The sequence below is a fragment of the Perca flavescens genome, chromosome 12 (assembly GCF_004354835.1).
Source record: "Perca flavescens isolate YP-PL-M2 chromosome 12, PFLA_1.0, whole genome shotgun sequence".
NCBI lineage: Eukaryota > Metazoa > Chordata > Actinopteri > Perciformes > Percidae > Perca > Perca flavescens.
Window position 1 is genome coordinate 15468974 of NC_041342.1, and position 26132 is coordinate 15495105.

Here is a 26132-nt window from a genome sequence, read left to right on the forward strand (position 1 = left end):
AACCAAAGAATTTGAACATCAACAACTTCTCAGTCCCTCCCCCGCTTTCTGCTAGAGGTCAAACGGTCTCCTAAGCCCCTCCCACCACAAGGTAAAATGAATGTGTGTGCATAAGCAGTGATTGACAGCAGTTAGTTAGTTGAATGTGTAAATTAAAGGGAAAGTCATGCACCCCTTTCGATTTACTAAAATTGTTAATGAATACAGCTTTAAAAGAATATGTGGGTAATTATGGAACAAAAGGAACAAATATTCCATATTATTGTGTAAATTAGGAGAAAGTCAAAAACTATTTAAATTGTTAACTAAGGGCGTTTGAATCTGTTTTTTTTTTATGTTAAAGTTACAGCTTGTTTTGCTAGCAGTAAGAAAAGATAGATTTATAAATAAAATAATTTACACTCCTCGCCAAAGGGTGCTGCTGGTGTCTGCTTCAGCGCGATCCCCAGAAGAAGAAATTGTAGTTTAAAGATGGCGCTGCCCCGTGTTTTACTCGTGCGGCTCAGAGCGCTGTGTAATGTTGGCAAATGTGTTCATACGGGAGGCCAAACAGCGTCCAACTGGAGCAGCGAAGTGCGGTGGTATGGAACAAAAGCACGCAGCTGTCAGGAACAAGGGACATCATATTTACAGACTAAACGAGGTGAGTGAAGAGTTAGCAGTTAGCCAGCTTAGCTAACAGGTGACCACTCGCAGCAGCGCCAAACCTCAAGGACATCCATCGTGTAAAAACACAACATTCGTGCTAGTATTTTGGGGTCTATTTCTTTCCAGTTTACCTGAATTTAGAGTGCAAATAAAATATCATTGACCTTGCAGTGTGTGTGACCTTTGTTTTATAACTTTTTAGATAACGTGAGCCCAAACCTCCTGAAGGAGTTTCCAGATCCTAAAGGTCTATTGAATAACACCGTCTCCCGTTCACTGGGAGTCAGCGACCTTTCCCAGCTCATCCAGTACAGCTGCACGGAAAATGCGGGTATCAAGGTAAGAACAAAAGTCATAGAGATGGGGGGTGGTTTCTGGGCACATCATGTCCATTGAGAGCGTATGTCTCACATAATGATGCTTATGTATTTTTAACTTTGTTCTGTAGAAAGCCACTGTCACACTGCTGTGGCCCTGCAAGATTGAAGAGGAGGGGTTTGCCTCCAAGAAGATCGATGCAGAACGATTTGCTGCAGCTGCTGCTTGTTTCAAGCTCCGAGTAAGCTACATTGACCTCAGACTGTATAAAGTATAGACACCTATTTCCATTTTTGTCTTACCAATCTGTAGTAATATTTGATCCCTTTTTTTTTCTCTCTCTCTCTCTCTCTCTCTCTCTCTCTCTCTCTCTCTCTCTCTCTCTCTGTGTGTGTGTACAGGAAATGGGTGTCATTGGTCCAAATAATCAGCTCCCCGGGAGGAGAACTGGCAGGGTAACAGGAGGGCTACAATCACACCTTCATGATAACGAGGAAGACTCATTGACAGAGAATGTCCTTGTGTCTAGAGCGAAAGCAGATGAACGAAACCAATGGCTGCCTTCCAAAGAAGACCACTCCAACATCTCTGAAGCGCTTTCCCTCTTTCCACAACCTAAATCTCTCCTCACCAGGGTTATCCAGGTGGCCACGTCATCCAACAGAATCAGGGTTGGTAGCGCTTTACCCTTTTCACAATAAAAGCTAAGCTTGTAAGTCCTGTATTTAAAACTGTAGGGCTGGGACGATATGCTTTTGTCCCGATTAAATTCTTTTATGATACGTGATGCCGATTCGATTTTTATTGTGATTTTCATTTATTGAGATTTGATAGTATTGCAGTTTTCTTTTCCTTCTCTAAGAAAAACAAAAGTTAAAGAAACACTTCTAGAGACAATATATCATGAGACATTTCTAAAAACTATTGTTTTCTAAGAAGAATGCACATCACATATCAGTCATTCTGACAATTTCATTGATAAAGAATTACATAAAGTGGATTTTTTTGCATTTTCCGCTTTCGGTCAGAAAGCGGATTTGATGTAGTCTCTGTCAGCAGTACCGTATAAACAGAAAATATTTAGGTGAATCATTGGTTTAAAAAGGGAAAAGAATAAATTAAAAAAATTATCTCAAAGCGGGTTCGACTCCGACCTGTGGCCCTTTGCTGCATGTCATTCCCCCTTATCTCTCCCCTTTCATGTCTTCAGCTTTCCTGTCAAAATAAAGGCCAAATTGCCCATAAAAAATGTTCTTAAAAGAAATCCTCACCCGTACTAAACTGTCTGTCATCCACATATTTACAGGAGCTAATGCAGTTCAGAACAACAGGAGGAAAGCTAAAGAAGTGTGATCTGACTCTGCACTGGCCAGAAGAGATGACGTTCTCTGCCACAGCGAGCAACCGAGTGACCGCCGAGAAGAGAGCTGCAGCTCTTGCCTGCATGAAACTGAAGGTGAGGATAACTTTGTGGAAATAAACTATTATTTTTTTTTTTTTTTTTTTTTTTAACCTACATGTTTGGAGCTGTGTTAAAACATGCATCATGTCACCTGGTCCAGGAGCTGGAGCTGCTGGATAAAGACAACAACCCGCTCAGTCATGCCAAGTACCATCTAGAGAAGGTGAGGGAGGCTGGAGAGCGAGAGAGACGCCCTCTCCCCCTGGAAGTTCCGGAATACCTGAAGGAATACATGAGAGAATATCTCGCACAGGTAAGTCTTCACCTCATGTGTGGACGATGGAAGAAATTTTCTTATCATGTGTGTGTGCACTACATGGCCAAAGGTTTGTAGACACATAATCTGTGGACATTTGACTTGGAAGAACTTGATAGAAACAGCAATGTTAAAGGAACACGCCGACTTATTGGGACTTTAGCTTATTCACAGTAACCCCCAGAGTTAGACAAGTCGATACATACACATCTCATTTCCGTGCGTGTTGTAACTCTGGCCGATGCCCCCAGCGCTAGCTAAGCCTAGCACAGATCCTGGAGGTAACCAGTTCCAACTAGCCTACTGCTCCGAATAAATGACAATAACGCCAGCATGTTCCTATTTACATGTATAGTCACAGCGTGTACAAATAACAAGGTCACATGAGACACAGCCATCTTCTAACCGTATACAAACTGGGTACTATATTCTCAGAAAGGCAAAGAACTGCTACTTGGGTGGAGTGATTTGCTAGCAGCACCTGAAGCCCTGTGGTGAGGAGCAAAGAGTTCGCCTGGAGTTTGCTCAGAGTTGGAGTAATAGAGTCAACAATTACTAGATAGTAAAAGCATAGCGATGCATGCCTTTGGTGTGGGTGACCCGGGTTCGATTCCCACCGCGATACGTCAACCAATGTGTCCCTGAGCAAGACACTTGACCCCTACTGCTCAGCTAAATGACATGTAATGTGCTGTTGATGGGGTTGTGTGTTGCATCATATATCGGGTGAGACACGAAATGCAATCCAGGCCGTCAAGTTTGAGTAACAGATCCTGTGATCATGTGTCCGAAACACTGCTAAACAGTTTACAATACTATGAAATGGGATTTTACATCTCAGGAAAGTTAATACAGCAGCAATTTATTGGAGACATTCAGTCTGTTGCTGTCACATTCAGTTCAGTGTTATGTCAAAACAAACGCCTCCTCTTTATAACAGTACCCGGTGGCAACAGAAGTACAGAAGCTTTGGGAGGAGGAAGAAGCGAGAGGACAGCAGACAGTGAACCAGGAGGATGAAGAGGAAGAGGAGGACTTGACAGATGCCATCACAGGCAGGCGGTACAGACCTCTGTCTGAACAGGACGCCCGGCGGCTCAGCACCCAGCTGCAGGAGAAATGGGAGACAGCGAACCCTGGGCTGAGTCTGGAGCTCCCAGTCGATGCCCACCGTGAGCGCGTGATCTCGGCAGTGCGTTCGTCCAGGGTGGTTGTGATCGCTGGTGAAACGGGATGTGGGAAAACGACACGGATCCCCCGCTTCCTGCTGGAGGAGTGTGTGAGAAGTGGTGAGGGGGCTGAGTGCAACGTCTTGGTCACCCAGCCTCGTCGGATCAGCGCCGTGTCCGTGGCCCATCGTGTTGCTCTTGAAATGGGTCCAGCTCTAAAAAACTGTGTGGGATATCAGGTAGATACAAGTTTATAGTATACGTGTGTTTATTTACTGAATGTTCGTATTTTGTCAATAACGAGCGACAATCGGCTATATCCCCTAGAGGGAGCACCTTGTGGTAGAGAGTCATGGTATATAGGCGTATGTGTTAATACAAATATTCCTCAATCCTGAGCATGAACTTCTGTATCCTAACTATTGTGCAAAGACTGGAGCCACAGAATGTCCACAGCTAATAGGTCAGGATGACCTGGACCCACCAGTCATTTGGACTGGTAGATCAGAATTGTTTAAATTGAAAATGTGACTAGTAGACTTTTGTTATTCAGATTTATCCACTAATGTGAGTAACGATAGCATATTTGTTTTTTTTGTACAGGAATTAAGTAATTATTTTCTATGCATAGGTGAGACTTGAGAGCCGACCACCAGAGCAGAGCGGAGGAGCCTTACTCTTCCTCACAGTGGGCGTTCTGCTGAGGAAGCTGCAGTCGAACCCGTCCCTGAAGGGAATCAGCCATGTGGTGGTGGATGAGGTTCACGAGCGGGACATTAACACGGACCTGCTGCTGGCTCTGCTGCGCTCCAGCTTAAAGGAGAACCCTGACCTACGAGTGGTGCTTATGAGCGCTACTGGGGACAAGCAGAGGCTGTCCCACTACTTTGGGGGCTGCCCAATTGTTAAAGTACCTGGATTCATGCACCCAGTGAGGGACCGATACCTGGAGGATGTGCTGAGAGAGATGGGACGCCCACTGCCAGTCCAAAAGAGAGTGGAGACAGAAAAGCCGGTGAGACTGGAGTCTGTAATGTGTTCCCACTTTAGTATGTCCTGTGCATAAGTTTTTCTCGTCCTGTGTCTAATGACTTTATATTTTATCTCTTTTAAGGGAGGAAGAGATGATGTTGCACCAGATATAGATTTAATAGCTGATGTAATCGAGCACATTGACAGACGTGGAGAACCAGGTAACTAACCGACTAACTCTCCCTACTCTCGCCCATGTTTTTATAGCAGTGCTTAAAAATTCTTTCCCCTCATACTTTAGGTGCAGTGTTGTGTTTCCTCCCTGGATGGCAGGACATCAGGGCTGTTCAAGAGAAACTGGACGGGAGGCGCCACTTTTCCTCAGGCTCACAGATGATCGTACCATGTAAGGGAGCACAGACGGATTAAGAGACAGGTCTTTTGGTCCTCCAAATCGGATTTACGATTCATTGTCTTTTTATTTTTTTGTCTTCTAGTGCACTCTAGTTTATCAGTAGAAGACCAGCAGACAGTGTTCCAGCGCCCCCAAGTGGGCCAGAGGAAGATTGTCCTCACCACCAACATTGCTGAGACCTCCATCACCATAGATGACATCGTCCATGTGGTGGATGCAGGAACTCACAAAGAACAAAATTATGACCCACGGACTAAGGTCAGTTTCATCGTGAGCCATTTTAGATCTGAAAACTCTTAAGCTTGTGATTTGTTGTATTGGAGAATAATCCAATCGGTTCCGTTTTGGTTTTCCAGGTCTCCTGTCTGGACACAGTTTGGATATCTCATTCCAATGTTACTCAGAGAAAAGGGAGAGCAGGGCGATGTCAGCCAGGACATTCCTACCACCTGTTCCCACGGAAGCAGCTAGAATCCATGACTCCCTTCCCCATCCCTGAGATCCTGCGCACCCCGCTGGAGAGTTTAGTAGTGCAAGCCAAAATCCACAGTCCTAACTGCAAGGTATTGTGGGGGGAGAGAGAGAGAGAGAGAAACAGTGGCTTTTTTTGTTTTTTAACCTGCTATTTTGTGTATTTCTGATGTACGTGATGTCAATTAATCCTCATTTTGTGTGTGTGTGTGGAGGCCGTTGATTTCTTATCACAAGTGTTGGACAGTCCAGAGCAAAAAGCTGTGAGAGATGCGGTCCAAAATCTACAAGACATTGGTGAGTGATGTTCAGGATTTTGTCATTGGGATTTTAGTCACCTTGTGAGTGTAACTTTCAATAATTGTCTGTCTGTCACTACATTTCTTTAAATAAAATAAAAATGAGTGTCAATGTTTACTTTTGTAGGAGTTCTGGACAAGACCGAAACCCTAACGCCTTTAGGAGAGCGTGTTGCCTGCATGTCGTGTGACCCTCGCCTGGGCAAAGTGCTGGTCCTGAGTGCCATGTTCAGATGTGTTCTGCCCATGCTGTCTGTAGCTGCCTGTCTGACCAGAGACCCTTTTTACAACAGCCTGCAGAACAGAGCTCGTGTTAACAAGGTGAGAACACTCGCCTGTTGATCCATGCGGTTGTTAAATAACATACCTGACTTTGTACAGCAGCACAAAGTGTAAACGCGTAGTAATTTGTTATCATTCAGTCGTCCTGTGTTCCGTTTGTCCCAGGTGAAAGATGCTCTGAGCGGCTCCAGCTTCAGCGACTATTTGGTGTTCATCAGAGCTGTATCGGGCTGGAGGAGAGTTCAGCAGGAGGGGGACAGAGAGGACCGGGATGAATATCTTGACAAACACTCACTGTCCAAGTTCAGCCTTCGTTTTATCAATGGTTAGTTTGAAGCGTGCACACGTGAATTTTGACATTGTTGTAATTTTAAAAATCACTACTTTTTATTTTTTACGCTTCACAAAACGATTTCGGTTGTTGTGCCATCACGCTGCAGGTCTCATCTCTCAGTTCAGCGAGAACCTGCACGAAGCAGAGCTGGTGTCTCGCGCCAATGAGTGCCAGCGTCACACTTCTCTCTACAACGAGCACAGCAACCAAGAGGAGCTGCTTAAAGCTGTACTCCTGGCTGGACTCTATCCCAACCTCATTCAGGTACATGGCAACAAAGGAGTATAATTATAATCCTACTCTATACAGTCCATTTCTTACTGTGCTCCATCAAAGTTTAAAGCCAGAATTGTGAGATCTAAGTATTGGCTCTTACTGTAGTAGTGGAGGCTTGTCTCCAATTGTCTTGTGGTGACGTTGTTTCTAAGTTGCAGATATAATAAATAAATCCAGCTTTTGTTATGGTCATCTTTCTAAAGGCTACTTTCACCTGTTTGGGTCAAAGCCAACATTAAATGTTCCAGCATCACATGGATGAAATCATTTACTTACACCTACTTTTCTCTCAGGTGAAGAAAGGTGTTGTGACCAAAGGAGGGCGCTTTCGCCCCAACAGAACGTGTTTCCGCACACTCAGTGGGCCCGTACTGCTTCACCGCGCCTCAGTGAACAGGTTTGAACACGCGCCAAAATTCAACTGCAGCAGGTTTTTACTTTCATGGTGCGTATGTAAAATGATTGTGCTCCTTTTGTGTTGTAGGGGAAAAGAAGATCTCCCTAGTCGCTGGTTGACCTTCTTTAGCGCTATCCAGTCCAACGGGAACGTTTTCATCAGAGACTCTTCTACAGTTCATCCACTCGCCCTGCTGCTGCTCACAGACTGTGATCTCACAGAGACCGGTAGGACAGTTTTTATAACAAAGGCACTGTGTGTTTGTAGGTGCTTGGGAGAAGGATTGGAGGGCAAAAGAACCCTCATAATTGGACTGAAATGCAATTTCATTTCACTGCATTATTCAATCTGACATTGTGTTCATGTTAGCGGTTTCTGAAATTATATATTCATTCAATATATTCAGACTTTCATTCAATATATTCAAGGTTCATATTCAGACTTTCGTTCAATATATTCAAGGTTCATATTCAGACTTTCGTTCAATATATTCAGAATTTTATTCAATATATTCAAACGATGAATGGATAGAGAGAGCTCTCTCTAAGGTCCTACCCCAAATTTGTACCACCTCTAAATCTGTTCAAACATGATAAATCAGACATTTTAAATACAAAAATACTACTCCCAATTTACAAACAAATCAAGCAGTATTAACAGGGTTATTTTCACTCTCTTTTCTCACTTTTGTACATAGAGGTGCACCTCCTGTATAGCAAATATGATTACCCTCTACTACTGTAGATTCCCAGGCTTGCTGTAAATCCTCCTTTTCATAAATGACTGTCCTTTCATGTCCCAGTGAACGGAGATCGTGTGGAAGTATCATTTTCTGGACGCTCTCTGGTGCGCTGCGAGTTGTCAGTTGGGACCTGGGAGCTGCTGTGGGAGCTACGCACTTCCATTCAGACCATGCTGTACCGCAACCTCAACAATCCCAGAAACGCAATCGCCAACTCTTCTCAAGACGGAAAGCTCATCTCCTTACTCGTAGAGCTGCTCAACAATACAGACTTGAACCCTTTTGCACAGAACCACAACAGTGACAGTGAGGTGGATTGATGACATCGAGCACTTTCTACACATGTACGTTGGATCTGCTGGCTGGTACAAAGGAACCAATGAATGATGGACTGTCATTTGTATTTTTTTTTTTTGTTTTTATATAACAGTTTGAGAACTTGAGTCGGTCGTTAGTGTGTTGATCTAATCAGGACTCTTGAAGAGCAGAAATCCACAGTGGACTATTGTTATACTAGTTATTGTTGAGGCAAATGAACTCCTTTTGTGGTGTGAGGAAATCCGTTGGTTTGACTTTTGGACTGTGGTTTATTATGGTTATCTGCTTTCTGAAAAGCAGAAGTTGAAATTTACTCAAAAGAATCATTAGCCAAAGGTCACTAAAACCGACTGCATGCAATAAATGTTACATTTATCGCATCGCGATTAACACATTAATGCTGACAGCCCTAATTTATTGCAATAAATATTCACATGCCAACATGAGTAAAATGGATCCTATTGTTTTAATGAGTTTTTGAACTGCAAATGAATGGAAGTCAGAAAAGAAAATAACTCATTTTACAAAAATGCTTAGGAAAAAATCTTCATAAACTGTGTGTGAAAGCTAGACAGGCGTCTCAGTACTTCTTCCATCGTGTCCTCGGGGGCCATAATGTGAAATCTGCAGAAAGAAAGAAGGGCTAAAGGTAACAATTTCAAAGTAGCCTTATTACTTAGATATCCTTATTACAGTTTTATTTTTAAACTAGAAAGCATACTTTTTGCCTAGTGAAGCCTGAATTCAGTATAATGCTCAATATCTTTGTATTATACCTGATGTGATGGGTGCCCTCCTTTTGTCCATAGTCACAACCAGGACTGACAATCACACCAGCCTCCTCTAGTAGTCTAACACAGTAGAATGCATCTGGTTGCATTCCCATTTCCTAAAAGCAAAAACGTAACCAGGTGTAAAATACTGTATGACTGATGCACCAGATATGTGACAATTCTTTTAATGATGCTATTGCTCTGGTTTTACAGTTTATACTAGGTTCTATGAGATAGTATTGTAACCTTGGCCTTCTGAATGGCTTTCGGTGGAAGATGCAGTCTGGGGAACACAAATGCTCCTTTCGCTGGCTGACAGCAGAAACCCGGCAGATTGTTTACTACCTCAAGGACTCTCTTAACGTTATGAACCAGCGCGGTCCTGATGTTTTGTGTCTCCTGCAGAAGTAAAAACAACAAAAAAAATCAAACTGGGTCAGAGTAATGCCAATTGCTTAAGAAAAGCAGGCTATTAGACATCCTGCAAAATAATAATCTAAACTGCATGTGTTCTCACCACACTATAAAGTGGGTATGAGGGATCTCCTGGTTGTGGAGGTTTCATCATCAGATCCAGGGCAAACTGACCCAACACAGGTGCACAGGCATCTGTTGAGAACAGGTTGTAGATGTATTTCTTAACCGCGGGGTCCAGATTTACCAGCTCCACGTATCCACCACGCAGACCACACCTGGTAGGAGAGAGAAGAGTCCAGTTAGTAGCTGTTCTGAAGCTTCGGTCAGCCTTCCACAGCAGTTTGCCCAGCCGTCATGGAAATTCTAGATGTTAAAATTTCTGTTTTTCAGAGCACTTTAAGGACTTCTTGTCTCATTGATCTTGTGAGAATATTTTGCTAACTACTGTTTCCAATATCAAGAATATTTTGCTAACTACTGTTTCCAATGTCAAGAATTAACTTTCTATGTCAAGTTTGTTTTGATTTGTCTAAATTACAACTGAGCCTTTGTCTTAAATTGCATTTTTGCAACTTAAGACTTTGTGTGGACCACCTAGCACAACTTTAGATACTCTTCAGGACTGAAAACGTACTCTCCCATGAAGCCTTTCGATGCTGAGTGAAAGGACGCCAGCTCCACTGTGTCTGAAAGAGGAGGACCCATCTCAGCCAGAACCCTTTTGTAAGAGACAAACTCACTATTTTCCCCATGAACACAGTCCTGATAGACCTGGGAAGGAGAACACATGGATATGCAAGCATGTATTTACACATATTTGTTAATGTTTATGAATATCTCTGGATAGAGGACAATGTTTTAAGACATGCACCTCATCAGCCAGAAGAAAGAGCCTCTTCTCTGAAACGAACTGGATCACCTCTTGAATTGATTTCCTGCTTTGAACATAACCTACAGGCAACATGGCATGAAAACAACCATGTAATTCTATATTTTTGAAACCCAAAAATATACTGCGATGATGTCCATTCTGGTGAGGTTTTACTACCTGCAGGGTTTCCAGGGTTGATGACATACAGAGCTACAGGGTCGCAGACTCCCTTTGCAGATTCCAGCGCTTGATGCAGCTCCTCCACCTGCAGCTCCCAGCCCTGCTCCTCCCTGAGGTTGTAGGGAACGGTAACTGCTCCTAGCCCCCTTATGGACATAAGGGAAACGGAGTAGCATGGCACAGGAGTCAGCACACCTGTTCTGTGTGAAGCCTCACTGTTCACCAAGACGTTGAGAATGTTCTAATAAGCACAGGAAAAGATTGGGTTTACTTTAAGATGATGATAATCTACAGGAGGAAGAGACACAGTAGGGGAGAGTGGGGTGATTTCTGCCAGGGGGGAAGTAGTGCCACCCCTTGTTTTTGGACAACCATGGAATAAATTGGTCATGTGACCACATCATTTTGAAAAGCCATCCATTTCACTCATCCTCCAAAGAAGGGAGTCACATGGCATGAGAAGTAAGCACATTTTAGCTCAAAAAACTGTTTTTTTCCTTTCAAAGTAAAATTTCTATGATTAAAGTTTTTTGATTGTAGTGTCCGAACAATTATAGACAAGTTTGAAAACATTTCACACATGTTTTAGTGCTTTAGCAGGCTACACATTGAGTCTATAGAGTTAGCATGATGTTAGCTCTTAACTGCTGGATCATGTTAGTTTTTCAAACTTGTGGGTCTGGGGTGATTTGTGCCAAAGGGCCTGGGTTAAGTTCTGCCAGTGATGAAGGAGTCATCCCTAGAGGTGATGTCCTCAAGAAACTACCCACACCCCAAAAACTTGGTGGTACAGCCAGAAGGGAGCAGAAGTGTATATTCCCCTGCAGCATTGACAAGTGGGATATTAAGTAGTAGGCCAGATCCAGACCATCTAGACCTACATACTCACAGAGGATAATCTGGAGAAGTGAGGAGATGGGCATGCCTCATCAGTGTTTGATTTAGGCCTACCTGCCATTTGTTTAATTTAGCTAATACTGATTTCAGTTTTGAGTTTGCACTATGTTATTAAAGAGACGTTTTATTAAGTTTTCAAGTGGCCTAAGTCACAATAAGATGTTTAGAAATTAGCCTAGTCACTTTATTCTTAAATGTTACATAATTGACAGACAGCGTTCTATGTATGTAAACAGGCATCTATTGCCAAAGCCTTTTTGCCTGAAATGATTCACAAATATCACATATTGTGTATTTAAGTTTTTTGTGTTTTCCCAAACTACAAAATAAGACTTATTCCAAAAGTTTAATAGGGTGACAATATTTAAATAAGCCTTAAATGAGTAATTTTGTATTGCATTTGTCTTGCTTTCATATAGCATTACAGTTCATAACATTAAAATGTTCTGTTTTACTTCAGAAATCACTGGCACAATTTACCCCAACGTATTCCCCCCAAAGGCACAACTCACCCCGCATCAGGGGCGAGTTGTGCCACGAGACCACTTTTTTTCCCAAAAGCTATATTTCTGAAACAATTTATTTCAGATCCAAAGTTATTGTTCTCAGGGATGCACCACATCCTGAAATATATGTACATCCTTAAGTTGAAGGCATTACTGTCATGGCTTCACTTTAAAGTCACTTTGAGTAAAAACTGGCACAACTCACCCCACTTTCCCCTATATAATATTACAGATTGTCAGTAATATTGTCTGTTACCCGGAGTGCCCACTGTGAGCCAGGGCTGATGAATATGTTTTCAGGGTAAGATGGAGCCCCACCATCTCGTCTCGTTATGAATTCAGAGACTCTGTGGACTATTTCTGATATACCCCTTGTTGCAGTATAAGAACCTGAAGGAAGAACACAGGAAAGGTGAGATGACACTGTAGAGCAGTGTGATATTATTATTATTGTATTTTTCTCATTTTATCTCTTGTATTATTTTCTATTTCTATTACATATATTTCACATGGTATTATTATTATTATTATATTATCCTAGTGTGTGAATATTACATATACTGTATGCATACAGTATTACTCTATATAATATACTCCCATACATTTGTATGTATATTGTACTTATTAATTATCTTATACTTATATACCTACACTGCCAGAGTTGCACAAAGTTGCAATTCAAATAGCTTGTTTTGTCCAACGAACAATCCAAAACCCCACAACATTTAACTTACAATGAATGCGACAAATTATCACATTTGATAAACTGGAACAATGAAATGTTTGGCCTTGTAATGTATTAACTTAAAATAACATATGTATATATATATATATATATATATATATATATGCAAACCAAAAACTAAAACACACACACACACCCTTTCACTTAAAATGATTCAGAAATCTTGGAGACAAATATCTTAAAGCATGGGCAAATATTATAAATACAATACAATCTGCTGAAGGGAGATACCAGTAGAAAAGTCGGTAGAAAAGAAGAAATTCTTTTGTAATTTGAGTGAGCTGAATCTTTTCATTGTAATAATACCACATAGACTACCCTTACCTACACTACCTCCATCACATCCCTTAAGCAGACTCTGAGCCCTCTGCCTGACGTCCACTGGCAGTCTGTCGCTGTTCACAAGCTGAGGGTAAAGACATGCTGCAAGAACCTGCAAAATATGAAGACACACAGTAGTACGTTTTTTAGTCAAAAGGAGATTAATTACAGTAACTGGTGTTTTAATAGGAAACAGCTTAAAGATGAGTAGACTTTATAGGTCAGATTACCTGTCGGACAAATGAAAGAGGCTTCACACCTGCCTTGTGTGGGTCGCCCCAGGAGACATCTATCACTTCTTTGTAAGGCTTTCTCACTCTCTGTGAACAGGTGAATTTAAAGCACAAACACAGGTTGGAAAATTCACTCTAGAATCAATATTGCAAATATGTCAATAACTTTTTTTTTTAACTTACCTGTGTGAGCTCTTCCTTGATCTGGCTTGCTCGTCTGGCCAAGACTAAATACTCTAACTGCTTCATGTTCTTCACATTTGGAATGATCTCCTGCAGGACGTTCATTTCTGTAATTCCTCTTCACTTCTATCAGACCACCGGCTGTGCTGAGATAAACTGTGTTGAGTTTGCCAACTTGCTGCAAGCTCAATTATTGCATGTAGATTTCTAGTTAAAGATAAACATGAAAGATATGTGGTAATCTGTGCCTTATTAACAAACGGTGATGTTTTGTTTACTTTCACAAAAAGTCTAGAAATCAGTTATAACCATAACTTGCACAAAGCAAACAACTCACATCACTCCTGTTCTAAAGTCCCTACACTGTTAGTCTTATATTTTATTTCAACCTTTCCTTAAGAGATTGACTGTAAAAAAAACAAAAAACTGTTCTGTCCTGTTGTTCATTGTCCTGTGACTCCATGACTGTCCTGTACACTGTCCTGTGACTCCATGAATGTCCTGTATATTGTCCTGTGACTCCAATACACTGTCCTGTGACTCCATAACTGTCCTGTACACTGTCCTGTGACTCCCAGACACTGTCCTGTGACTCCATGACTGTCCTGTATATTGTCCTGTGACTCCAATACACTGTCCTGTGACTCCATGACTGTCCTGTACACTGTCCTGTGAGTCCCAGACACTGTCCTGTGACTCCATGACTGTCCTGTATATTGTCCTGTGACTCCAATACACTGTCCTGTGACTCCATAACTGTCCTGTACACTGTCCTGTGACTCCCAGACACTGTCCTGTGACTCCATGACTGTCCTGTATATTGTCCTGTGACTCCAATACACTGTCCTGTGACTCCATGACTGTCCTGTACACTGTCCTGTGACTCCCAGACACTGTCCTGTGACTCCATGACTGTCCTGTATATTGTCCTGTGACTCCAATACACTGTCCTGTGACTCCATGACTGTCCTGTACACTGTCCTGTGACTCCCAGACACTGTCCTGTGACTCCATGACTGTCCTGTATATTGTCCTGTGACTCCAATACACTGTCCTGTGACTCCATGACTGTCCTGTATATTGTCCTGTGACTCCAATACACTGTCCTGTGACTCCATGACTGTCCTGTACACTGTCCTGTGAGTCCCAGACACTGTCCTGTGACTCCATGACTGTCCTGTATATTGTCCTGTGACTCCAATACACTGTCCTGTGACTCCATAACTGTCCTGTACACTGTCCTGTGACTCCCAGACACTGTCCTGTGACTCCATGACTGTCCTGTATATTGTCCTGTGACTCCAATACACTGTCCTGTGACTCCATAACTGTCCTGTACACTGTCCTGTGACTCCCAGACACTGTCCTGTGACTCTATGACTGTCCTGTATATTGTCCTGTGACTCCAATACACTGTCCTGTGACTCCATGACTGTCCTGTACACTGTCCTGTGACTCCCAGACACTGTCCTGTGACTCCATGACTGTCCTGTATATTGTCCTGTGACTCCAATACACTGTCCTGTGACTCCATGACTGTCCTGTACACTGTCCTATGACTCCCAGACACTGTCCTGTGACTCCATGACTGTCCTGTACACTGTCCTAGGACTCCCAGACACTGTCCTGTGACTCCCAGACACTGTCCTGTACACTGTCCTGTGACTCCAAGACACTCTCCTGTGTACAGGGCAGTGTCTGACTGTCCCGGGAGAGTGTCTGGGAGTCACAGCACAGTATAAAGAACAGTCAAGGAGTCACAGGACAGTGTCTTGGAGTCACAGTACTGTGTACAGGACAGTGGCAGCAAAAACTGTCCTGTCCTGTTGTTCACTGTCCTGTACATACAGTATCTCACAAAAGTGTACAGCTTGTATAAAAGTGTAAATGTGCTGTCCCCTCAAAATAACTCAAACCAGCTATTAGGCTAACCGACATAAAACCATGCCAATCTCTAGGTATGGTGAAGGGTATGTGATGATGGGAGGCTATTTTAATTTCAAAGGCCAAGGGAACTTTATCAGGATGTATAGTATCCTGGATCCATGAAATAACTGGCCTTTAAAAATAAAAATCTGCCTGTCTCTATGGGAATAACATAGGGGTGTACTCACTTTTGTTGCCAGCGGTTTAGACATTAATGGGTGTTGAGTTATTTTGAGGGGACAGCACATTTACACTGTTATACAAGCTGTACACATAATACTTTACATTGTAGCAAAGTGTAATTTCTTCAGTGGTGTCCCATTAAAAGATATAATGAAATATTTACTAAAATGTGAGGGGTGTACTCACTTTTGTGAGATACTGTACATACATACACATAGTAACACATTCCCTGTATTTCTGTTGGTTTTTTTCCATTCCAGAGCATGGCTCAGACCAGTGATGACGGTATGGATAACCTCACAAAACAAAATGTAATGCATGGGACTGCAAACATATTGTGAGTGAATGCAAAATGGACAGTGTACAACAGAACAGGACAGTTTTTGCTTCCACTGCTGCTGGAAAATTGACCGTACATCCGTAGAACGTTTAATTTACGTCTTTTAATTCATCTTGATTGATCTTGTTTGTCTTCAGCGGAAAAAAAGCTTTTAACTGAGTCAGGCTGGTACTGTTTTTCATTACGTATTCTAACTTACTATGTCTAACTTATTTTCATAACTTTATTTTTCTTGCTGATAAAAATTAAATAAATATATGTTAAATACATTTCCAGTAAATAGACCATATTTGTAGATGGCAGTCCAAAGTCATAGTAATAGATTAATGGTAGGGCATTGATGTATTATTATTATTATTATTATTATTATTATTATTATTATTATTATTATTATTATATTATTATTATGTAATGTAATGTAATAATGATCAGTTTTCGTTTTCTAATACATGCTTATATATATATATATATATATATATATATATATATATATATATATATATCGTTTATCACTACTTGTATCACTACTAATGTTATTTTTTGCCCCTATATCTGCAGGATTTTATTTAATTTGTCAGTTTTATATTTTTTGTGTTCACTGTAAGAGACAGCAGCAAACATTTTAATCTACAGCTCCTTTTTCTGTTGCTTTGCTGTTAAATAAATATATATAATATTTATTTAGGGTACCTTTTATATTCTTTCGAGAAGCGCTATATTGTTGCCAGATGTTTCACGGCCAAGTTTCTCTACGGACATAAATAAAAGACGTGCCCCTCTACTTCCTGTTTTGTTTTTCTTTCACTCGTCTGCTGGGGTCGGGTAGATATGGAAGAGTTTGCGGGTCGAAGAGACAACCACAGCCTGCCCGTGAAGAAACGCGCACTCTTCAGACACCGGTGGACTTTATAAACTCAACAGAAGCAGCGGACGTTAACACCTGCCGCGGGGCTTCAAACACCCTCCCTCCGCGACATGGCACTCAGCTCGGGCGGCTGGGCTCCTCCAGCCCCGGTCCCTGCCTCGTCCCAACAGGCTGCATGCGGCGGGCCTGCGCTGACGCCTTACTGCACTACTGTTTTAATGTCAGTCAGGGTTTCGGTGTGCCATTCAGGGATCCGGCCCCTGTGCCTCCCTGGAGCAGGCAGCGAGGCTCTGCGCCTCCAGCTCAGCATGGACCCGAGCCGGGCCGGAGAGTTCCGACTGACGCTGCGAGATACGAGCGGAAACCGCAGTGTGGTGAGATGTCACATACACCTGTGCTTAGAGACTGTGCTGTCGTTACCTGCTTAGATATGCTTGTGATGAACAACCTTACTGAATCACATTTATATTGTATACCCGTACACGCCATTTTATGGAGATCTACAATACAGCTCCTTACAATTCAGATTTGGGGATACATACACCAGATTTCATGGAATGTATGTGGATATAATAAAGACATACAGCTGCAACACCACCCAAGACTTTCCTCGAAGTGTTCTACTGTATGATATAGAAGTTTTTTTTTTTTTTTAAAGTTACCAATACTGTAGTTAAGAGGGTTTTTTAGTTTCACTTTCATTTTCAGTTCTCCCATAACCAGTATACATCATAACATCATCAGGGGAAATCTTCAACTATGCCCAGTGGTAAACAGCTACAGTAAGACTCTCCTGGTCTTAATGGCAAGACAGGTGGGAATTTTCCACCAGTTTCAGACTTGTATTTGTCCCATGTAGCATGACAAGCTCATAAGACATGTACCATTATAGTTGTCACTCTGTCTTGTTGAATGTCTCTATTCATCCCTTCAAATGTCTTGATAATTCAAGCATGGGACTGTGGAAGGTTGAGCAAAGTCTGACTATGTAGATCTGAGCCTGACAAGCTGAATTTGAAGAGGACCACATTAGGTATGGTCTTCTGTTCAAAGGATAAAGCCTTTTGATGTAGCTGACTTAGGCCCAACTACATTTTTAGCCATTGGAAGAGATCTGATGCAAGGGCATCATCGCTGCATCTGGAGCTTAGTACCGCCCAAAACAATTGTGATTGGTTTAAATGCAAACAAGCCAGAGCGTTTTTTTGGTGTAGAAAGACCATACTCCAGCGCTGACACAGCGCTGTGGAGATAGGTCTGGCTATGCAAGACTAAATAGAGTGACCCCTACTCCGTTGATAAACCACTAGCAGTTTTTTTTTGTCTTTAGACTGTTAATGTCAACTATGGTTTCCTTTTTGCTAATTCCATTCTTCAGGTTACCTAAGGTAATCTCCCTGCTGAGACACATTTCAGTACAAGGATGAGTTATTCTCTTTTGGTATTAGGGGTGATTACTGTCCCAACTGCAGACACACATGCTTGACACACACTCTATTTAGTCAGCCACCAATTGTGAAAGTTTTCCCACTTAAAAAGATGAGGCCTGTAATTTTCATCATAGGTACACTTCAACTATGAGAGACAAAATGAGAAAAAAAAAAAAAAAAAAACATTGTAGGATTTTTAATGAATTTATTTGCAAATTATGGTGGAAAATAAGTATTTGGTCAATAACAAAAGTTAATCTCAATACTTTGTTATATACCCTTTGTTGGCAATGACAGAGGTCAAACGTTTTCTGTAAGTCTTCATAAGGTTTTCACACACTGTTGCTGGTATTTTGGCCCATTCCTCCATGCAGATCTCCTTTAGAGCGGTGAGGTTTTTGGGCTGTCGCTGGGCAACACAGACTTTCAACTCCCTCCAAAGATTTTCTATGGGGTTGAGATCGGGAGATTGGCTAGGCCCCTCCAGGACCTTGAAATGCTTCTTATGAAGCCACTCCTTCGTTGCCCAGGTGGTGTGTTTGGGATCATTGTCATGCTGAAAGACCCAGCCACGTTTCATCTTCAATGCCCTTGCTGATGGAAGGAGGTTTTCACTCAAAATCTCACGATACATGGCCCCATTCATTCTTTCCTTTACACAGATCAGTCGTCCTGGTCCCTTTGCAGAAAAACAGCCCCAAAGTATGATGTTTCCACCCCCATGATTCACAGTAGGTATGGTGTTCTTTGGATGCAAGTCAGCATTCTTTCCCCTCCAAACACGACGAGTTGAGTTTTTACCAAAAAGTTCTGGTCTTCTTGGTTTCATTTGAGCATATGACATTCTCCCAATCCTCTTCTCGATCATCCAAATGCTCTCTAGCAAACTTCAGACGGGCCTGGACATGTACTGGCTTAAGCAGAGGATCACGTCTGGCACTGCAGGATTAGAGTCCCTGGCGGCGTACTGATGGTAGCCTTTGTTACTTTGGTCCCAGCTCTCTGCAGGTTATTCACTAGGTCCCCCTGTGTGGTTCTGGGACTTTTGCTCACCGTTCTTCTGATCATTTTGAACCTACGGGGTGAGATCTTGTGTGGAGCCCCAGATTGAGGGAGATTATCAGTGGTCTTGTATGTCTTCCACTTCCTAATAATTGCTCCCACAGTTGATTTCTTCACACCAAGCTGCTTACCTATTGCAGGTTCAGTCTTCCCAGCCTGGTGCAGGTCTACAATTTTGTTTCTGGTGTCCTTTGACAGCTCTTTGGTCTTGGCCATAGTGGAGTTTGGAGTGTGATTGTTTGAGGTTGTGGACAGGTGTCTTTTATACTGATAACAAGTTCAAACAGGTGCCATTAATACAGGTAACGAGTGGAGGACAGAGGAGCCTCTTAAAGAAGAAGTTACAGGTCTGTGGGAGCCAGAAATCTTGCTTGTTTTTATAGGTGACCAAATACTTGTTTTACAGAGGAATTTACCAGCTCATTCATTAAAAATCCTACAATGTGATTTTCTGGATTTTTTTTCTTCTCATTTTGTCTATCATAGTTGAAGTGTACCTATGATAAAAATGACAGGCCTCTCTCATATTTTTAAGTGGGAGAACTTGCACAATTGGTGGCTGACTAAATACCTTTTTGCCCCACTGTATATGTATATCCTAACAAATCTGACAGGCTCGGTTTTGGCTTTTCATCTTGGTAGAATCTCAACTCCGACAGATGCCTTTGGTTTGCATACTTTTACTTTGATCCCAGCTTCTTTTAGCTGGTCTGTCTGAGTTGGCAGACTGTTCGTATACAGTCATATCGGAGTATAAAAACACTCTCTGGCGGGTGGAAAATCCTCTTTGCTGCTTTTGTCTACCCATGACAGACTTCAATGTCCTAATGATGCCACATTGAATGTTAAAGGGCAGATTATGTGTAATCTCATCTGCTTTCCTTTTCTCATACTAATACTCTTGTTTGCACCAATATTTTATAGTTTGTTTTTCAATGTTCATGATAAATATTATGGTGGATACAAATAATTAAGAAAAGGCTAACAGCAATGTGTATTTGCAAATGCCCCAGACTGCCTTAATGCTGAAAAGCTAAAATGATGATTTGATTTGATCGATTCGTCCATGAACAGTAAAGTAATCTGTATCTATTATGATAACAAATATAAAGTTTGGGCCACTTTTTAAATGTAAAAATACCAAACATTTGCTAGTTCCATCTTTCGAATGTGAAGATTTGCACCTAAATTGAATATCTTTTGGATTTTGGACTGTTGGTCTCACAAAACAATCAAAATGAAAATGTCACCATGGGTCCGAGACATTGTAATGGGAATTATTTATAGACTAAATGATAATCAATTAATTCAGAAAATAATTGGTAGATTAATCAATAATTAACATAATTGTTGATTTAATAAAAAATTGTTGAACAATTGTTGTTGCCTACCTGGCAAGAAATCAGTATATGAGATTTCTTTTAATTTCATCGTTTTTATTTATTTATTTTTTCCTTACAAACTGTCCCTGCAGAATATAGGGGGAAATTTGCAATAGCGTTGTTGAATATATATATATATATATATATATATATATATATATATATATATATATAACTTGCGATAAATAACCGATAGTAAAGTGTACTCAGTTCTGCCTCTGTTGCTTTCAGTATTGTGCTAAAATACAACATATTGCTTGTTGAATTCAATACAAATAAAAGGAAATCCTTTGAAATCAACATTGTTTTATTCAACAAATTGAACATTGAATTGAACATAAAAGGCACCACTAAAAAAAGAGGACAGATACATTTTAATGTGCAGTTTTATACTGATATTTTCTTTTAACTAACACAAAAATCTGGTAGTGTCTATCGCTCTTACAAAAGCTCCAACCTTCCAATATTCCTACTCACAGCTGGTAAATTCACTGCACAGAGAATTGATGTGGTGTCTACTTGTGTCACAGGGAGAAGTGGACCTCACATTAGGAGAAGTAATTAATTCATTACAACCTCAGTGTCTTGTGATTATCATATGTGTATATTGTGTCAGTTGATATCACGATGACGATTTAAAAATAAATAAATAAAAAAACGATATATTGTGCAACCCTATTTGGGATGAACTTGTTTTTGTTCCCCCCCTCAGTTCATTGCAGAGTTTGACCTGCGCTCAGTGCAGTACGAGGTGAAATCCCCTCGCTGCCATGAGATGCGTCTCGTCGCTCCGCCTCACGACTGCATCCGCTTCAACTTCCGCTGCGACCGCGAGGCCGAGGAGTGGGCCACCGTGGTGATGTCATCACTCAGAGAGGCACATCGAGGTCCGTTTGACAACTGTTTTCTTTATTCCCCAACCTGCTCTTTCTACTGTGTTTTCTTTTCAAAAGGACAGATGTTGAATATTGAATTTTAATTTCACATCAATAATATCACAGTCGAACATCAATGTAACCATTATTAAAAAAAACAGAATAAGATTTGGATTATATCTGTTAACAGCATAACACTGATAATGATGCTGACTCAATCATTTTAGAGAAAAACACAAACTTAACTCGTAAGTGTTTCAACTATCAAGCCTAAGTATGTAGCGTTTCTAATTTTAAATCACTATAAAATCTGAAATACTATTACAAAAAATTAGTAAAGCAACACGTCATGCCATCTGTGGCCCCAGGTAAAGAGGATAAATCAAGAAATTTGAGGAAAATTTAAAAGGACAAATAAGTGTCCTCAGATATAAAATAAAGAGACCAGGTGCATGGTACCTTAAGCTCTTTAGAAACTCAGTTATGCCCAGTTTCCAAAGTAAAAAGACATGAGCGCTGTGGGTGCCCTAGGGCTGATTTGAAAGCCAAACCAGTAGCTAAAAGAAAAGCATGAAGTGTGCCACTAGGAGGAACTAATTAAAACAAATGAAATACATATGAGTGTCTGTGACCTTTTAATACAACTGAGACAAGAAAACCTTTTCTCTGTTATTAAAGGGTTTTGCTGATAACGTACGTTGGCCGTTATTAAAGTGCAGTTCAAATAAATATTGAGGTATATTATGTAGGTGCGTGTTGGAAACCGTATCATTGAAGCACGTTTGTAACCGTTCCTTTTTGCTTCTCTGACAGTTGAAAATATGAACACATGTGAATCAGATGGCAGACACGAGGACACCGCAGCAGCTATGGAGCAGTGGAGCTCCGCATCGCTGCCGCTCACTGGTGGGTGTCTTCCGTTTCCCGTTGCACGTTTTCTCTTTCTCTGTTTAAGAGCGTGCTCTTAAAAACGTCACTTTTGATCGCTAATTATTATTTATTTATTTTTTAGAGGAATTGTGCTTGGAGCTCGCCAGGGCGATTGAGGCAGGCGATACTCAGGCAGCTTCACAGCACGCGTCCGCTCTGGCTCGGCAAAAAGCAGTGCTGACGATTCAACTGTCTGAAAAGAACTACGCAGAGGGAGAGATCAGGTGAGAAATGAAAGGTTCCGGGCTGAGGAGTTATTGCTTCCGGGTTATGTGTTTTTGCAACTCATAGTGCCGTATATCTGTGTTTCAGTTTATCTGTGGTAGTGGAGGATGTCTCGTCATCCTGTTGTGTCACAGTGAAAGTCTTTCCTTACATGACCGTGGCTGCACTCAAGCAACAGGTTTGAAAGTTGTCAGTTAACCCAAAATAAAAAAAAAAATGCAATCTGTGCAGTAGGTTTTCATTCACTAACTCCCACCACTCTCGTTCTTCAGGTGTTTCTCGAGTACGGTTTCCATCCTCGCGTGCAGCGCTGGGTGATTGGTCAGTGCTTGTGCACCGAGCCGAGGTCGCTGGCCTCCTACGGGGTGCAGAAGGACGGCGATACGGCGTACCTCTACCTGATCTCCGCCCGACAAGCCCGCATCACCCGTCAGCTGTTCCAGCAGGACCTGGAGAGCGCCCTCCTCGCCCCACCGCTCCCACCGGGCAACGGCCCAACCTCCCAAGACTGGAGGGGTTACAGCACGCTGCCCTCAAGGCTACCCCACAGCAACCAGGGTGAGTTTAACACATGTCGGGGAGTCCCAGAATGCATCACAAATGTACAGTGCCTGGAGCACATTGGACAACTGCTAGGTGCTAGCTGGTAAAACTAGACAAAGCTGTCAACCTGATTAGGGCTGCAACTTAGCCCCAATTTCCACCGGTTGGAGAACGTCTGCGGATCCGCTCCGGAACGGCGGCGGATTCATTAGGTTTCCATTAAAGTCAGCGTGGGTATTTCCACTGACTGCAGAACGGCTGCGTTCCGACTCCGGCACAGCTCCGCCGATCTGCAGCCCTCCAGAGCAGATACGTAGAGCTTCTATTTTTGCCGGACGCCGGAGAGCTCCGCAGCAATTCAGCACACGGCAGATAGTGCGGGACAGGAAGTTGAGCACAGAAACAAAATAAACATCCGGTTAATTTTCAAAATAAAATACACCGTGCTCACGGCGGATCATATTTCCTTGCACTACACCTTGAAAACACAGCACAGAGTCGTTTCCCCTCTGGATGGAAACAAACCGTTGTTGGTTTTGTGGTTCTATTCTACGTGAAGTCGATTATTTGTTGAGTCAAGAAAATTGTGAAAAATGTCAGATCAGTGTTTTCCAAAGCCCAAGATGACGTCCTCAAATGCCTTGTTTTTTCCACAACTCAAAGATATTCAGCTTCCTGTGAAGAAACTAGAAAATATTCACATTTAAAGAGATGGAATCAGAGAACTTTTCTTTTTTCTCATAAGATTAATTTAATAGTTAACTTATCGATTCATCTTTGCAGCTCTTAATCTGATTAAACCAACCTGATTACTCGTCAGTCAGCCATTAACCGCAAAAGATTTGCAGCCAAGTTTTAAATAAAATGTCTTCTTTGGACTACAGCGTACTACAGTACATTCTGTTGTTAACACAGAGGTTTTTGTAGCGTTTAAAACTCTATAAAACTTAATTTCATTCCTTCCTACGTTGTTCATCGGATGCTTTAATCTTGTAGTCATTGTTTGATTTCAAATGTGTTTAAGTGCAGCAGAAACCCCAAAAACAAATGTCACTGTCCAAATATTTTCTGACTCATTGTAAATACTACATCCAAACTAGAGAAAGTACAGCTCTGTAAACAGGTTTTTTTTGTGTGTGTGTCAACGTTAGGGAGCACCGGTGGAGGAGGCGATAGACCAGGTGATATCAAAGATGTTCTGGACATTGAGAATCTGCAGCTGAGCGATCATACCAACAAAGCCAGTAAAACACAGGTACGTTAGCAGTCTTGGTTATAGTGGGAGTTTAACTTTTTACTTACTTTTGTATGACATCTGTGTGCATTTCAATGGTATGCTAAATCAAGTGAATCTAAGCTAGGCTAATACATAAAGAATAGACATAGATGAAGAAAATGCTTCGGTGAGCATGTCTGACTTTGTGTTTTTAAAATAGTATAAATAGCCAAATTATTCCTTCTTAAATCTGTTTCAACTCCCCTCCTCTCAGCAGACAGAGTGGGCTTGTCCCTCATGCACTTTCATCAACAAGCCTTCCCGTCCAGGCTGTGAAATCTGTGCTACAGCCAGACCTGACGCACACATCCAGCAGGTACTGCATCATATCTAGCGTTCAATACCTTTTTATTTATTTTTTTGTACTACTCTTTGTAACATTTTCCCTCAGTGCCAGTCGCCTCTTTTTATGTCTTACTGTATATTCTCTCCCAAAGGAGAAAGGAAGGAGAGAGGATCGAGGAGAGTTCAGTTTAAGCAGCAGCTGACTGCCCATCGTCGCTGTCAGGTCGCCATGTCTCGCTCACTTACACACACACACACACAGAGAGTAAGGATGATAAACAACTAAATACTCACATAAAGACTGTCAAGTGCACTGAGAGTCGTCTGACAGCCGGAGCGATTGAAGCACTGTAGCATGACAGAGCTGTGCTGGTTTAGGCTCAGATGATGAACTGCAGGCAGCGTCCGATTTGACCGGTTATATGGACATGACCATGACATACAGTACATCTGAATTTGGCCAGCTCTCTTTATTTATTTTACATGGTGTGTGTGTGTGATGCAAACACAGACGGCCTAATATTTATTTTAGGTGAGAGAGTTGATGGACATTCTTTGCATTTGTCGCAGCTGAAATTGAGGAAATGTCATACTTTGTTTCTGAACTGTGTAGTGAGAGAAAAGGTGCAATACCCTGTTCGGTTTGTTCATTTGCCAAAATGTTGGTTTGAAAACCAAACAAAATAGAAGAAGAAAAAAAAAAAGCCATGGGTGAGAAGAGGTGTCACGTTTACAGGGTTGTCAAGTGCTTTTATTTTTTTATAACATTGTATTAAGTGTATTATTTTTAACAAAATTCATTGAGTAATTGATGTACATTTTAGCAGTTGATCAAATTTTACTCAATTCCCTATGAGCTGTGACAGCAGTGGAACGATGTTTTCAGTACATAATGTAAAGTCTTGCATTAGCAGAATAAACATAACGGAATTAAACAAATCCTGTTTGTCTATTGATAATACTTCTGACAGAACTGATGTAGTAATTGATGGACAAATTGTGTGTAGTGCACACAAATTAAATTAAGTTTACTCATCAGGAGTACTACTCAATCGGGCATACACTTAATATTGTCTGTGGCTCTGGAGGGAACTTTTGAAGTCTAACAAAGTAACCATGATGTCCACAGGGTTATGTTTTAGATCATTTCAAATTTTTTGTGGAAATCCTGCGTTTCAAACTTGGTAAACGGTGTTTGAAAGAATGCCATTATGGCCGTGTCCAAGACTACCCGTTTTTGGCTTGTAAATAGCGTTCCTGTCAACATCTGAGTCCTTATGTCTAGGAAACAGATTTTTCAAAGGTTGTTGTTCATTGGAATTAAA

At 41.6% G+C, this 26132-nt stretch overlaps 3 protein-coding genes across 5 annotated transcripts; 2 read left to right on the plus strand and 1 right to left on the minus strand.

The window, feature by feature from the left end:
• Positions 1-114: 114 nt before the first annotated feature.
• dhx30 (DEAH (Asp-Glu-Ala-His) box helicase 30) lies at positions 115-8805 on the plus strand. Of its 2 annotated transcripts, none has more exons than XM_028593961.1 (19): positions 115-643; positions 851-987; positions 1097-1207; positions 1368-1637; positions 2273-2422; positions 2529-2681; positions 3625-4092; positions 4485-4868; positions 4968-5046; positions 5127-5231; positions 5323-5498; positions 5597-5803; positions 5927-6008; positions 6138-6331; positions 6458-6617; positions 6733-6890; positions 7196-7299; positions 7387-7526; positions 8102-8805. In XM_028593961.1, the coding sequence occupies exons 1-19, from the start codon at positions 472-474 to the stop codon at positions 8359-8361; spliced, it is 3510 nt and encodes a 1169-aa protein (XP_028449762.1). In that variant the 5' UTR covers positions 115-471; the 3' UTR covers positions 8362-8805. The 2 variants fall into 2 exon arrangements, with proteins under 2 accessions (XP_028449762.1, XP_028449763.1); XM_028593962.1 differs by lacking the exon at positions 115-643 and having other exon boundaries at positions 894-987; positions 1368-1421; positions 1496-1637.
• An 87-nt stretch (positions 8806-8892) lies between these two features.
• LOC114565947 (alanine aminotransferase 2) lies at positions 8893-10959 on the minus strand. The gene is made up of 7 exons (XM_028594291.1): positions 10598-10959; positions 10421-10500; positions 10184-10320; positions 9650-9824; positions 9379-9531; positions 9136-9248; positions 8893-8983 (listed from the first exon to the last, which is right to left on the minus strand). The coding sequence occupies exons 1-7, from the start codon at positions 10755-10757 to the stop codon at positions 8893-8895; spliced, it is 909 nt and encodes a 302-aa protein (XP_028450092.1). The 5' UTR covers positions 10758-10959.
• Positions 10960-16702: 5743 nt separating this feature from the next.
• On the plus strand, positions 16703-25746 carry sharpin (SHANK-associated RH domain interacting protein). 2 transcript variants are annotated; one of them, XM_028593911.1, is made up of 9 exons: positions 16703-17173; positions 21386-21560; positions 22362-22454; positions 22561-22702; positions 22791-22881; positions 22976-23261; positions 24398-24501; positions 24737-24838; positions 24960-25746. In XM_028593911.1, the coding sequence occupies exons 1-9, from the start codon at positions 16910-16912 to the stop codon at positions 25008-25010; spliced, it is 1308 nt and encodes a 435-aa protein (XP_028449712.1). In that variant the 5' UTR covers positions 16703-16909; the 3' UTR covers positions 25011-25746. The 2 variants fall into 2 exon arrangements, with proteins under 2 accessions (XP_028449712.1, XP_028449713.1); XM_028593912.1 differs by having other exon boundaries at positions 24740-24838.
• The last annotated feature ends 386 nt before the right edge of the window (positions 25747-26132 follow it).

Bases quoted from the DNA above. Each gene is read 5' to 3' on its own strand.
- dhx30 (XM_028593961.1), top strand. From the start codon at position 472: ATGGCGCTGCCCCGTGTTTTACTCGTGCGGCTCAGAGCGCTGTGTAAT. The intron at 5,804-5,926 runs GTATTGTGGGGG...GTGTGTGTGGAG, and splicing joins TCCACAGTCCTAACTGCAAG to GCCGTTGATTTCTTATCACA. The intron at 6,618-6,732 runs GTTAGTTTGAAG...ATCACGCTGCAG, and splicing joins CAGCCTTCGTTTTATCAATG to GTCTCATCTCTCAGTTCAGC.
- LOC114565947 (XM_028594291.1), bottom strand. From the start codon at position 10,757: ATGTCCATAAGGGGGCTAGGAGCAGTTACCGTTCCCTACAACCTCAGG. The intron at 10,321-10,420 runs GTGCATGTCTTA...TCTCCTTCCCAG, and splicing joins TCTTTCTTCTGGCTGATGAG to GTCTATCAGGACTGTGTTCA. The intron at 8,984-9,135 runs GTATAATACAAA...TTCTTTCTGCAG, and splicing joins GAGGGCACCCATCACATCAG to ATTTCACATTATGGCCCCCG.
- sharpin (XM_028593911.1), top strand. From the start codon at position 16,910: ATGGCACTCAGCTCGGGCGGCTGGGCTCCTCCAGCCCCGGTCCCTGCC. The intron at 22,455-22,560 runs GTGGGTGTCTTC...TTTATTTTTTAG, and splicing joins CGCATCGCTGCCGCTCACTG to AGGAATTGTGCTTGGAGCTC. The intron at 24,839-24,959 runs GTACTGCATCAT...TCTCTCCCAAAG, and splicing joins CTGACGCACACATCCAGCAG to GAGAAAGGAAGGAGAGAGGA.